At 40.4% G+C, this 13,325-nt stretch overlaps 1 protein-coding gene across 1 annotated transcript in view; it reads left to right on the top strand.

Annotated features, from left to right (window-relative positions):
* LOC107096638 (vitamin D3 receptor A) overlaps nucleotides 1-13,325 on the top strand; it is a 37,750-nt gene that overhangs the window by 11,492 nt on the left and 12,933 nt on the right. The window contains exons 4-5 of the mRNA XM_015393385.1: nucleotides 10,438-10,622; nucleotides 12,764-12,863. Of these exons, the coding sequence (XP_015248871.1) occupies nucleotides 10,438-10,622; nucleotides 12,764-12,863 (285 nt within the window). The remainder of the gene's footprint in view (nucleotides 1-10,437; nucleotides 10,623-12,763; nucleotides 12,864-13,325) is intronic.

Raw genomic sequence — 13,325 nt, 5'->3', positions numbered from 1 at the left:
CCCGCTCCTATGAAATGATAAGTAACTAATTCTAAGGCAACGCAAATATTAAGGTTAAGAGGCTGAGCTCGTAGATGATGATAAATAACATAGTTATGTATAATATATTACATTTCTGACTCTATATCCCTGTAATTATTACACACTGTAGCTTTAATGTGAACAAGCATCAAATATGAAGCAGCTGCTTTACTGCTCAAATTGCACTCGGTGTGAACGTAGCATTAGTCTTTAATATGCGTCAGCAAGTGTAAAGCAAGCAGCTATGCTAATTTGTCTGACCTTGGTCTAAAGAGCTGCTCCCACTTTGATGGTGGTTACTCTGACAAATTAGCTTCCCCTCCTGGGTCTCCCAGTGTGCTAACTGGTTGTGACTTTGTAGAATTTGTTGCACGGCTCTGAGCGTGTCGCATTCATGCTTCCCTTCCACCAGAATGTCATCAGTCAAGAGTCCTTCCAGTGGAGCATCACGAAGGTGTGGATAACAGCAGGCTACAATGCTGTTTTTCTGCTTGAGGTCTGCCCCCGTCTGGTATTTTTTCCCTGAAAGGGAGACTGATCCAGGCTCATACATAGCGCGGCCACTCAGTCCACAGGGTTGCAAATGTTTGAGCTACATGCGGTTGGCCACAGAGGGTCCTGAAGGAACCTTGCAGACTGGGACACATGACAAGGTTTACGTCACGCCGGCTCTGTGGTCAAGCCGACGTGGACACCATGAATTCCCTTTAAGTCTTCTCATTATTTAGCTGCTAATTTTTAGCAGGAATATTGGGTCTCTCTGTAACTGGACCACATTTGTATATAAGTGCATCTTATATTTTATATTTGCATCTCTGTCACAGACATCTGCACTCCGATCAGCTCTATGTGTAGGTGGGTGTTTTTGCTAGCCCTCTATGGGCTCTGCCAGCTGAGCTCTTAGTAAACACCCTGTCCTTATTTGACACAGGTTAGAAAGATGCCAGGAAAAGACCTCCCCACTTGCCTGTGTGTGTTTGTGTGTGAGAGGGCATATTTTCATGCTTGCACTATTTGTGAACAGGATTAGAATTACAGGAGAGTTTTGAACATTTTAGACCACAAACGATTACATTTGTATGCTTAGCTTAAGGCCTTCAAGTGGCCTCTATTTCCTCATCCTCTGTCTGAGTTCTTTTTTTTTTTTTTTGGCAACTTTTACGTCTAACTCGTCTGATTGCTAGAGACAGGGGCTCGTTTGGCTGAAAATATTACATCGTGCAGTTTTTCATGAAAGGAAATCTATGATGGCCCTGTGCAACTTAAAGGTGCTTGGAGAACTTGGCTGCAGTTTGAGAAGCCTCTAAAACAGAAACATTTTACATAGTAAATCCATTGAATACTAACAAATAGTTTCCACCATTTAGACTGCATATTTTTCCAATCTGTAGAATCAAAAGAAGTGCATTGCTAAAGTACCTGAAACTCATGAACTTTTTTACATTTTGTCATGTTAAAACCACAAACTTCAATGTATGTGCTGCGGGAGACCAACAAAAAAGTCATTATGTTAAAGGGAGATGAAAAAAACACATTTTACTGCAATTAAAGGTCCACATGTAGAGACTAATTTATTTATTTTTGCCAAGTAGCAAAACATAAAGATTGGATGGAGAGTATCTGTGAAAGCGAATTTCTAGTTCTGTTACAGTCTTCTCAGGCTTTTAGGTGTTTACCGAATTATTTGATTCAGGTTTCAGGTTGAGCACAAAGCCTTGCTAAAGAAGCAATTTTTTATTCATCTTATGTGCTTAATATATCTGTATTTTTGCAACTTTTTTTATTTAGCCTACTCCACTTTTTGATGTTGGGAGGAACCATTCATATCTCAGTTTAATGTGCAAAGTATCAGATTGACCCGGTCTGATTTTGTACTTAGCCACAGGCAGCCTTGGGGTGCACCAGATTAGCAACATTGCTACACTTTAGCTACGTTCACACCGCAGCCAGAAGTGACACTAATCCGATTTTTTTTGCCTATATACGACCTGGATCTGATCTTTTCATGACAGTCTGAACAACACAGATCCGATTTATTTCCAATCCGACCCAGGCCACTTGGCTATGTGGTCCTGAATCCGATACAAATCTGATCTTTTCAAATGCAACCTGCGTCTGAACGGCTAGGTCAGATTCATCCGACCTGAACATCATTAATACCCAACAAAGGTCACTATTCTGCGTCTTGCTATGCAGAAGCGACAAGAAAAACGACAACCATGGGAGATGATGAGGCGGAGAGCAGTATTTATGTTTAGCCATATTGAAAAGATTGAGTTTTTATAGTTGGAAAAGACCGCTAGATGCGCGCCGGCACTACCAGCCAGTTTTACTTCTGTAAACATGGAGCACACTGACCTGTGACCTTTTGACCTGACCTGTGACTAAAACTGGTAGTTGGTTCCACAGGAGAGGAGCCTGATTACTAAAAGATCTCCCTTCCATTCTACTTTTAGAAATTCTAGGAACCAATAAAAAACTGCAGATTTTGAGCAAACTGCTCTGTTAGGAACATCATGAACAATCAGAACTCTGATATAAGATAGAGTTTGGCCATTTAAGGCTTTATAATCCTCTCTCCAGAGTTTGGTGTAAGTTGGACCTGTCCTTTTTGTGGATGTTGCAAACCACACACTGATGGAAGAACACAGGACACACTGAATAATGTCAGTGTAGAAGACGGGCAGGTGCTCCTGTGGATGGTTGTATTCTTTAGTTGTTTCAGGAAGTACAGTCTTCTGTAGCTTCTTCTGAACAGTGCCTTTGTCTAAGAACACCTCAGTTCCTGAGAAAGAGTTGTTCCTCTGTACCAGAAGTGATTCGCATTAGACGCCATGTTGTCATCTCAACAGGTTTAGGTGATTTTAGCTGTAGGTGGCTCTGATGGCATTTGTGGACCTTCCTGTCCAGAATCAGACCAATGATAGCAGTTTTATCTAATTATATCAGGAGTTATATGTAGAACACGCTCATGGGGGCTCCAAAGCTGTGTGTTAGAAGATGATCTTATACTGCTGCTGGTCAGTAAGGAAGGTGCTGATCCACTGACATGTGGAGAAAGCACTGTGAGCTGGGTGACCCTCTGGTAAAGGAGCTAGATAACCTGCCAGTGAACAGTACTCTTGTCTTCTTCTGGGTCAACTGTTCGGTTCACAACACTCCAGAAAATGGACTTTGGCAAGGTTAAAAGGTCCCAAAGGTTTGGTGGGAAGGCACTCCCAGTCTACAACCAAAGTCATTAAGTATTTCAGCAAACTGACCAGGATTATGTCTCATTTCTCTCTAGTAAGCAAATATCAGTTTGTGCATTTAGATTGAGTAAACATTTCAGTCATTTTCAAATCAATCTTTCCTCTTGGCTCTGACTGGACATTTATGTAATATGATAAACTTTGTATTGGTAATTTCTCTAGTCACTTGATTTTTCAGATTTGTAAAAAAGCATGTCATAGTTTCTACTCTTGAAAAAAGTTTGTAGAGCATAGTCCTTTTCTTTGCATCTTTGCATTCTTTGCTAGCTGAGGATAGCAGCTTTTTTTCTCTTTCTTGTTTTGTTTTTTCAGAAACTTGTTACTAGTTTTAAAATAAATTTATTTCAACACTAATTTGTCTGGTTATCAGTTGAAAATTTGCCTAAAAAACATCTTTGATTAAATGTGTTATTTTAGTTTCATGTCAGAAATATGTCCTCATTTCTGTTGATGGGTCACATAAAATCCCAGTTAGATATTGTTAACATCTGGAATTGTGACATTTTTGAAAGGTGCTCTTTCCAGATGGACAGATCTGGATCGTTTGCCTCATAAAGGATGGAAACTATTTTGGGTTATCAGTAAAACCAATCAAGACTTAAATTTATTGAACATAAATAAATGATCCTACTGTGCCCTTTGATAGAAGACACAGAAGGCAATGGTAAGATTAAACCCTGCAGAAGTTGAGTAGGCGCTGTAAAGTGTCTTTTTTATCACCAGGTTGTCCTACCATTTTTGCTCTCATGATGTTCTTTCGATAAACTATCTTGCATCCTACGTGAAATTGTAGGTGCCTTGATGCCTCACTGACCTAAATTTAACCGCTTGAAAGCACCAGCCTGGAGCAATAGGGCAAACAAATTGGCTACACATCAATTGCTTCTTGACATATATCACACTATATCTAAAGGTTAGCAGCATCCACTGTTGGTTGGCTGGTTAATGTGTAAGCCCACAGTAAACCTCTGGCCTCCTTTCTAGGGGTTCTCTGTCTTTGCCTCTTTCACCAACAACTCTTGCTTTATTGGGATTGCGGAAAACCTGATTTAGTTCTTTCTTGACTAAATCCGCATCTCTCTGTTTGCTCTCATTTATGTCTTTTCTTTCCTCTCCTTTGCCTCTCTTTTGTGCCATGCCAGGCACCACATCTAGTCAGTACTTTTTAAAAAACCAAAATACTGTCTTTTGGTAAACTCCTGAATAATAATGGCCAAAGCACTGTTGGTGGTCAAGATGTTCCTTTGAACGTTCTTTTGTGGACTCTTTCTTTAAAGATGCCTCCAGCTCTCCACCTTGGCAAGAGAAGAAGTTGTCCAATCAAGCTTCAGGCTGAGAATAGCAGCTTTGATCCCCTGAGCCAAACTTTGACCAAACTCTGCCTACTTGAATACCCTTACCACAAGGAGTGGGTCTTGGCTGGTTGTTTCTGGCTTAGGAAAAGATGGGCACTGGAGTGCACCCAAAGCCTAATTAATGACAGGGGTCTTAATAGAAATAAAAGCCCCGATAATCCTGTTTAGCAGAGTCCTTTGCTTGCTTTGTTTGGGCCTGTAGTTGTTGATGTTGTGTGTCTAAGACGGCTTCACATTACCTGTAATAATTTGGATGCTATTCTTTATTTCTGTTACTGTTCTACATTGTAGAAACAAGCTAGAGGAAGACTGAGAATTAAAAAATATATTTTGACCCAAGGAAATGTGAAATAACTGAAGGTTCTAAAGCTAAAGACAAGGCTTGGCTTTTGTGTTTCTAAAAGCAGAGAATGTTGTCTGTCACTCGGCTGGTGATGTAAGTCCTGACCTTTCCCTGTTTTTAAATGTTTGACAGACCAGACACTGAACCCAATAGAGCAATAATTTACAGCTGTATCTTGAGTCTGCCCCACCTTTATTGATGGGTAAACAAGAAGTTTATTTTCTTACACACTTAAGCACACCCTAAGAGATTAAAGAGGCGTTGTAAATTAGCTCATTACCAGAAAACAAAGCGTTTTGTAATCTTAAAATGCCTAATTAAATAAAATAACTGTATGGAGATTGTAAAGGTTGGCTATTTTTTCTCTGTATCTTTTTCTGCCAAATTGGCAGATCTGCCAGTTCTTTTTTGCATGTGGTGACCCCATCTTTTTGGGGCTCTGCCATAACAGCTTGTCTTCTTGGCAGCTTTAATCTGTCTGGGTGTCATGCTGTTGGTCAGTCTGCCTTTCTCCATAGTTCAGAAAGTCATAGCTAATTGTTTACTATGGCAAAAAGTCAAGCGATTAATAAAGGTTTTGGCATGCAGGGGCAGTGGATGCTGTAACAGTCATGACAGTGACCATCAGACTTCCTATATGGGGTTCCAATGGACTAACCTCAGTATTTTGACAAAGTATCTTCATGTTTTGTGCTTTAAGACACCTAGACACAATAATATATCACTAATCCAAATTTGTAGTTGATATTTACTTGTTGTTTGTCTAAAAATTTCGACTTAAACTTAAAAGTTAAGTCTAAAGGGCTGGTTATACTCCCGCAGTAGTGTGTCTCAGTGAGCTTGTTGCAGGTATGATACAGATATTTTTGATGTATGCCCAATTTCGAAGCGTGGTCTGTGCTATTTTATTCCACGCCACGTGGAACCCTTACTACAACTACATCATCTCCTTTACCGTGCCGGACATAGATAATGTGACCGTGGTGGATTATGATTCCGTGGAGCACCGCATCTACTGGTCAGATGTGCGCACGCAGACCATCAAAAGAGCTTTTATTAACGGAACAGGAGTGGAAACACTGGTGTCTGCTGACCTTCCTAATGCCCATGGTCTGGCAGTAGACTGGGTGTCCAGGAACCTGTTCTGGACCAGAACAGGTTCAGAACAGCAGTACATTGGGTTAGAGGGACAATTGTGAATTAGCTAGGATTGTGGGTGTGATGGGTGGCGTGTTTCTCTTCTGTTAACGGAGGTCATTAAACAACAATGGCGACTGGATTGCTCGTATATGTGCTGTCCTTGTGATTTAGAGAACGAGAGTCGTACAGATGTGGGTACTTCCTCCCTTCTTCGCCGACATGCTCTTCTAGCTGGTCCATGTTTTCCACAATGGCGGTCATACAAACAAAACAAGCCGGTAAGGTACCAAACAGGAAATACACATAGGGCCGGATTTATCAAGATCCAATTTTGCGTGCAGTAATTTGCGCTCGCAAACTGGAATTTTGCGCGAGGGGCTGGACCATGGTTTGCGGGTGATTTAACAAGAGCGATTGCGTAACTGGTGGCAGGTGCAAAACTGTTGGAGACGCCCTATTTAAATGATGGTTTTGCGCGTTTTGTGGTTTGCGGCAAAGTAGTTTGTAGTTTGTACAAACTAGTGCATTAAGAAATTTAAATCTTACAGTGATATATAAAGAAAAAACTTTGGCAACCTTTATTCCCTAAGGTGGTATGTGGCTGAATTTCTACTTCACTGCAGTAAAAAAAACAACAACAACAAAAAAACAGGTGTTTTGTATTGGCCTGTAGAAAAATGCACATACCAAATGGCTCACAAGAAGTGACTGTGGATGAGATTACGCATCCCCGCAGCATTGGCATGTTGCTCCACAGGCGCAGGGGGAGAACCCCGACCCCGTCGGACAGCACTTCTGAAAAACGAGATTGGGAGATCCCAGCTCTCGCTGCAACTGTACGCTGGAATGACCCAGATGCAAAAAAGTGCAACGTTGCAAGGAGTTTTGTGATATCTGGTATTGCGTGGGTCCTCCTTGTGGCTGGCTCCAAATCCATTCGGAGTTCCCCCAACAGCTCCAAAATGGCAATGCTGGATAAACGATATGTTTTGATGATCGTTTCCTCGTTCATTCCAAAAATATTCACACGGAGTGAAAAAATGCGTTCTCTGCGTCTTCTTGCTTCATTTCGATGTCTCCTTCTTGCGACAATAACCGCTGCCATGTGTGCGCAATTACGCATACAGACCATTTGCACCTTCTCTTGAAACGTGTTAAATATAGAGTCAGATACCGTTAGCAAAATTGCTTTCAGGTTTAATAAATCACTTTGCGAGTGCTAAATTAATATATTTACATGTTCTCCTCCCACAAGACGCACTTTTGCGTGTAAACGCCCCATATTGCATATTCATTGCAGAAAAAGTACTAAATGGATAAGAGGCGCTATTTAGCACGTTTTAAAGACCAAATCCTTTTAGCACGCTGTTGATAGATCAGTTTGTACATTTTTTAGCGTGCGCAGTGAAATAGCTCACGTTTTTATACACGCAAACCTTTGATAGATCCGGCCCATAGTGTAGAGCAGAAGTAGGGTTGACCAATCAGAGGCCTCCTTTCTCTCCTCTCTGCCACGCTATTTTCGGGAGGATCACCAGGGTGTCTTTGAGAGGAGGCATATTTTTGCGACACACACTCAGACGACCCGGTTTCTGAGCATTAACCAGGTTTTTCTTTGTTAGAGATTCTTAGCATGTCTTCAGCACCAAATATTATTTACCAACCCAACCTCCCACTACTCTTCTGAGTTTACTAAAACATCTATGCATCTTATTGGCTCAGCTGTCGCCAAGAGCCAGTGCAAATGGCTTGCTTCATATTGATATTTATTCATAATAGAGCAGGTAAGACATAAACACTAGTGTTGAAAAGTAACTAGCATTGCACAACTAGCTTAAAACATGTTGGTTTACTTACTAAATGTTCTGGAAGTCAGATTCTGTGATACCTTGATAAACTCCACTAATATATTACTATGAATATAAAAAAAAATTGTATTATATTATTTTATTTCCCCTTAATTCGACCACCTTAATTGCTTTGTTTAGTGTTTAAACCCTGTATACATCACATATGTTTTCTCATTTTTTTCACAAATTCCATTTCATGTCAATTAGAATTCATATATATTGAAGTAAAACTGTCAAAAAAACAATTTAAAAGTTTATCGGCTTTTAAAAATAAGCAGCTTTTTTCATTCTGGGCACCTCTTCTGCAGCAGATCTGACTCAGTGCAAATCAGTGGTTTCTGTTTCTCACACCGTACTAAAGTGATCTCCTATAAAATGTTTCACATCGCTTACTAATATGGTCAGTAGCGACAGATATGTGACGTTACATGGGAACTATGAATTAAAGATGAGATGTTTGTTCCTGCTGTACCCCAACACCACTTATCAGTACCAAATATCGTGTCAACACTGCAGACTCATCTGAGTCTTTCTGCAGATGACAGGAAGGGGATAGTTGTAATGCAGAGTTGTAATGAGTCATTTGATTCTCATGGATGCTTTACCAGTGATTTCCTCATTCTCCTCATATTGCAGTTCAGGCTGCATCATGTTCAAAGCTAAAAAAATCAAACAGCATCATGACCTGACTCACTGTTCACTGAATGTTTGGAGACTTCCTGCAGAACTTAAAGGTGTTTCCGCTAATTTTTTTTAAAAGACACACCCTCATCACATAAAAAAAAAATGCACACGTACAACCCTGTACCCGCTCCCGCATGCCTATTACGCATGCACAAGCCCATTTCTCCTCGCTCACACTCTGTTTAAAAGGTTCTGTTCTCATAGCTCAAACAAGCTTACTGTCCTAAATGTTCGCCCTAATCCATCCATCCATCCATCCATCCATCCATCCATCCATCCATCCATCCATCCATCCATCCATCCATTTTCTGTCACACTTATCCCAAGTGGGGTGCTTTTGCCTATCTCCAGCTGTCTACATGCGAGAGGCGGGGTACACTCTGGACAGGTCGCCAGTCCATCGAAGCAGACTAATCCCTAAATCCCTCTATCACTATATAGAGCAGGGACTATATAGTGGACTTTATAGCAAACGAAGTTAACTTCCTGTTCAGAAAGATGATCACTGCTTTTTGCTCCCCGTTGGTCACATAACTCCACCTCCACGGCGCGGTGCCTGCACCATCTTTGTTATTAGTCGCAATAGTGGGCCGCTGTGACAGCATATTCCATAATGCTTTGTAAGGAGAGCTCTCCCCACAAAGCATTCTGGGATATATCTGCCTCTTCCGAGGGCTTTCTTTTCTTCTCATACACTTCGTAGACATTTTTTATCTTACAACCCTCTGCCATTTTTAAAGAACCACGGTGAGAAATGTGAACTTCAATGACTGTCTGAAACAGAAGCTCACCACAGATATATGCCTGAAAGTGTGCATGCGCAGAAAAAGATAGCTAACTGGACGAGCACTCAGGACGGCCTTACATAAACATATCACCAGAATGATTAAAATTAGGAAGTCAACTTATTTAGATGATCCACCCAGAAATAAAAAATATTCCTCAATACCCTTAAGTGGAGATGTACAAACAAAGGCCATAATATAACTTAGACTTAAACAACTTTTCTTGTCATTTTGTATATACAGAGTGTATACAAAACTTAATTTTGTTTTGTACAGCTCTCGTGACATTTCCTTTTCTTAAAGTGCATCCGTGATCAAATGTAAACAGTTTAGAAGAAGAAACGTGTTTTTTCAACAGTTCAGCTGCCTGATGAGCAGTAAAGTTCCATATCCTGCTGCTGATGTGCTCCGCAATGACTTTCTGGCCTTCGTTATGTAAAATATCTGCTTCTGCAGTGGGTAAAGTGGTAGAGCTACTTTGGAAGCAATAATGTGGTGAACCTCTTGTTGTGGTATTTAGTTTTCTTATTGTTTTTTTGTATTATTCAGACTGCTGATACCCATTCAAAAGTAAACCTCAAGAAGTGATAATTTTATCCTCCTTCTCTTTGTTTTCTGGGACCTGTCCTACATCCACAGTGTCCAGTGTTAGCGTGTTTTGGGTGTCACTACAGGAGCAGGGTTTATTAAGCTGAATCACAAACTATTACACTGCCATTTACTCTAAGTGAGAAGAAAGATTACAGAGAAACCCTGATATTAACTTTCAACAATAGAACTTCACAAGAAAGAAATCAGTTTAAACATGAGGAGCTTCTGAAGGAGGTCACATGCAACAAACTTAGTTGGATGTCTTTATTTGACCTAAATAAAGATGATCGCTGATGACACTATGTTATTGTGTAAATTGTATTTTAGTAACATGTACCTACCTTAAATAATATGTTATAAATCAAATGAAAATGACCTTACCTGTTTTGACATATTGAAATCTCACTCTACCTGCAGTCATACTGACGGATGAGGAGGTTCAGAGGAAAAGGGAAATGATAATGAAGAGGAAAGAAGAGGAGGCAGCCCGGGAGGCGCAGAGGCCCCGACTGAACGAGGAGCAGGCCCGGATGATCTCCAGCTTGGTGGAAGCTCACCATAAGACCTACGATGCCTCCTATTCTGACTTCTCACGCTTCAGGGTCAGTCCACTTTAAAATGTCAAGCATCTCTCACATTAGCATAGCTAAAAATTAATCTTTAATCTTTGTTTTATTTTTTGGAGTTATATATGATGGACCCAGAAGCAGTTTTATATAATTAAGAAACCCTGAAGTGTTTTGTGCATTTCTAGTTAGCCCCCTTGTGTTTGAATTTTTTCATAAGGATGTTTTGCGGCTATTAGAGCTGCTTTCTGTTTTGAGGTAGAATTTATGTTTTCTTGCTTTTATTCTGCTTTTTATTTTACTTCTATTTTATTACTTTAGAATCAGAATCAGAAATATTAATATATTCACCTTCATAAATAGCTTAATTTAGACACTTAGATGGTTTTAAAATGTGCCACAAATTGTCAGGGTGGAGTTTGGATTTTTTTCTTTTGATAAAGATATATTTTTATTTAACTATTTCAGTTCTTAGCTGTAGTTTGATGTTTCAGGTTTTATCTTGTGAAAGGGGGAATCCCTGCCTTTTCTTTAGTATAGTTTTGCTTTCAGGACTTCCCTTCCAAAATAAATCCCACCAGCATGATGCTGCCACCAACATGGATGGATTTAATGGTTATATACAGTGTTGATAAAAAACCACTCAAAGCGTTTTGCACTTAGCTTTATCGTTGGACTTATTGTCCTGTATACCTGCTCTGTTTGCCATGTTCCATACCTGCTTTGGGCAAACAGCTTCTTTTAAAAGCAATGCTTCTTTCAGCCGCTTTGCAGCCTGCAGCACGTCCTGCACCATCAGGGGCCTTTTGGCGGCGTCTCTATAAGCTCAGCTTACCCTGACTGTCGGTGCAGCTCCACACTGGTGCTCTGCTAAGGTTTGCAGTTGCAGCCTCCTGTTTTATTTTAAGATGATGAATTAAACGGCGCTTCATGAAGCAGACCTTGGGATATTGATTTATAACCCATCCTTGGTCTTATTTCTGCATTCCTGCTGCTTTTATACTGAGATGAAATGACACACTGACTGACTTGTTTTGCTAATATGGTAAATTATGAAGACAAGGGTTTAAATTTGAGTTAAGGAACAAACACAGACCACAATTTTCTAGTTTATCCTTGTCTTTCCTTCCATTGTAGGTATGCCAATGTTTGTGGGAACGTTTGTTTTGTTAACAAGCAAAGATTTAAAAGTGTCCTCACAAAGCGCTCTATACAACTGTGGCTCCTGCTGTCATCCTCTTACTCGTGTTTCCAGTTTAGTTGACATCAGTAACTCACATTACAAAGAATTTATTAATGTTTTCTGAACTAAATCAGACGGGATTCTTCTAGTGGCCCACAACAACAGGACTGACCAGAGCTAATGAGGAGGAGAGTCAAGAATAACTGGAATGTCTGAGAAAGTCTCACAGACTCTGTGATTTATTAGCGTCAAGTATGATTGCAGCACTGCACGCTATGCAGGCAGCCACGGGCACGCTCTTACCGAGCAGCCGACGAGTGAGATCTCCCATTATCGAGCTGTAGGTGTTGCACTTAACTAGGAGAAAACCACAAGCGGACAAATCCACACAAAGAAAACATCAACTTAGCAGATTTCAATTATGTTCAGAAACTCAAGAGGGAATTAAAAAGGATCTTAGTGCTTGTTCGAGATAAATAAAACAAATTCCCCGGTAACAACAGCCAGATATGTTTACATAAGAAGACCTAAAATTAATTCGTAGATAAACAAAGGAATAGGCCGACACAGATCTGGATACCAGGACTACATAAAAGCCTCGGAGCTCCTGGCGGTTCAAGTGGAAGCTGGATGAATTTTCTCCTCTCACTGCAGCATATATTCAAGTCTTTAGTTTGTTTGCTTGTTTGCACTCAGCTGTTTTTGCCCTCAGTCAATCACTCTCCCTTTTTTTCCGCATCATCCATTGACGAATGACATGCTGTTTACCTTCCAAACAATATTGCCTGTTTTTCACAAAACCTACCGGATGATTTGTATGTTTATCGCTTGACAGTTTGACAAACTCCTTAAATAAAAGCCAGTTTACGGCAACCTACTTAATGTCTGCAGGCATGTTATTTTATTTGTACTGTTTTGTAACTCCTGGGTCAGCCTGAGACACAGGAGAAGCAGCTTTTAACATATTCATGTCTGTTTCTCTGCCTTTTTTCAGCCTCCAGTGCGTGACGGCCCGGTAACACGCAGTGCCAGCAGAGCTGCCTCCCTTCACTCACTGTCTGATGCCTCCTCTGATTCATTCAATCACTCACCTGGTGAGATAAATAATAACTCATTCTTTTCTTTCATGCTTCTTCTCATCTATCAACCATTTCCTTCAACGCTGCTGTCAGTGTCCCAGCTAGAGTTTAACCTGCAAGATCAATTCTTTAAAGCAGTCGTACTCAATTTTTTTTTTTTCCTTTGCCTTCTTGAGATAATGACAACTATCTTGTTATCACGAGAATACAGTTATTTATTTCTCAAGATAATGAGATGATAAACCTGTATGAGTAATGAATGAGGCTGGCCAACAGCCCTGGATTCCCAGTCCATCCATGCCTGCGTTGCCCGTAGTTCTGCAGTTGCGGTAACGCTTGTGTGCAAATAATCAGTTTTTTAGTTTCCTTTTTCTTTTCACTCATGGTCAGGTCGTGGTGGATGATTGGATAGCATGTCTCGTTGTTACCTAAAAGTAAAAAATGGGATTATATACAGAATGACACGTAGGCTGCCAT

The sequence above is a fragment of the Cyprinodon variegatus genome, unplaced genomic scaffold (assembly GCF_000732505.1).
Source record: "Cyprinodon variegatus isolate N-32 unplaced genomic scaffold, C_variegatus-1.0 Scaffold639, whole genome shotgun sequence".
In the NCBI taxonomy this organism is placed as follows: Eukaryota; Metazoa; Chordata; class Actinopteri; order Cyprinodontiformes; family Cyprinodontidae; genus Cyprinodon; species Cyprinodon variegatus.
The sequence above is the reverse complement of the archived record's forward strand: the minus strand, read 5'-3'. Positions and strand labels throughout refer to the sequence as shown.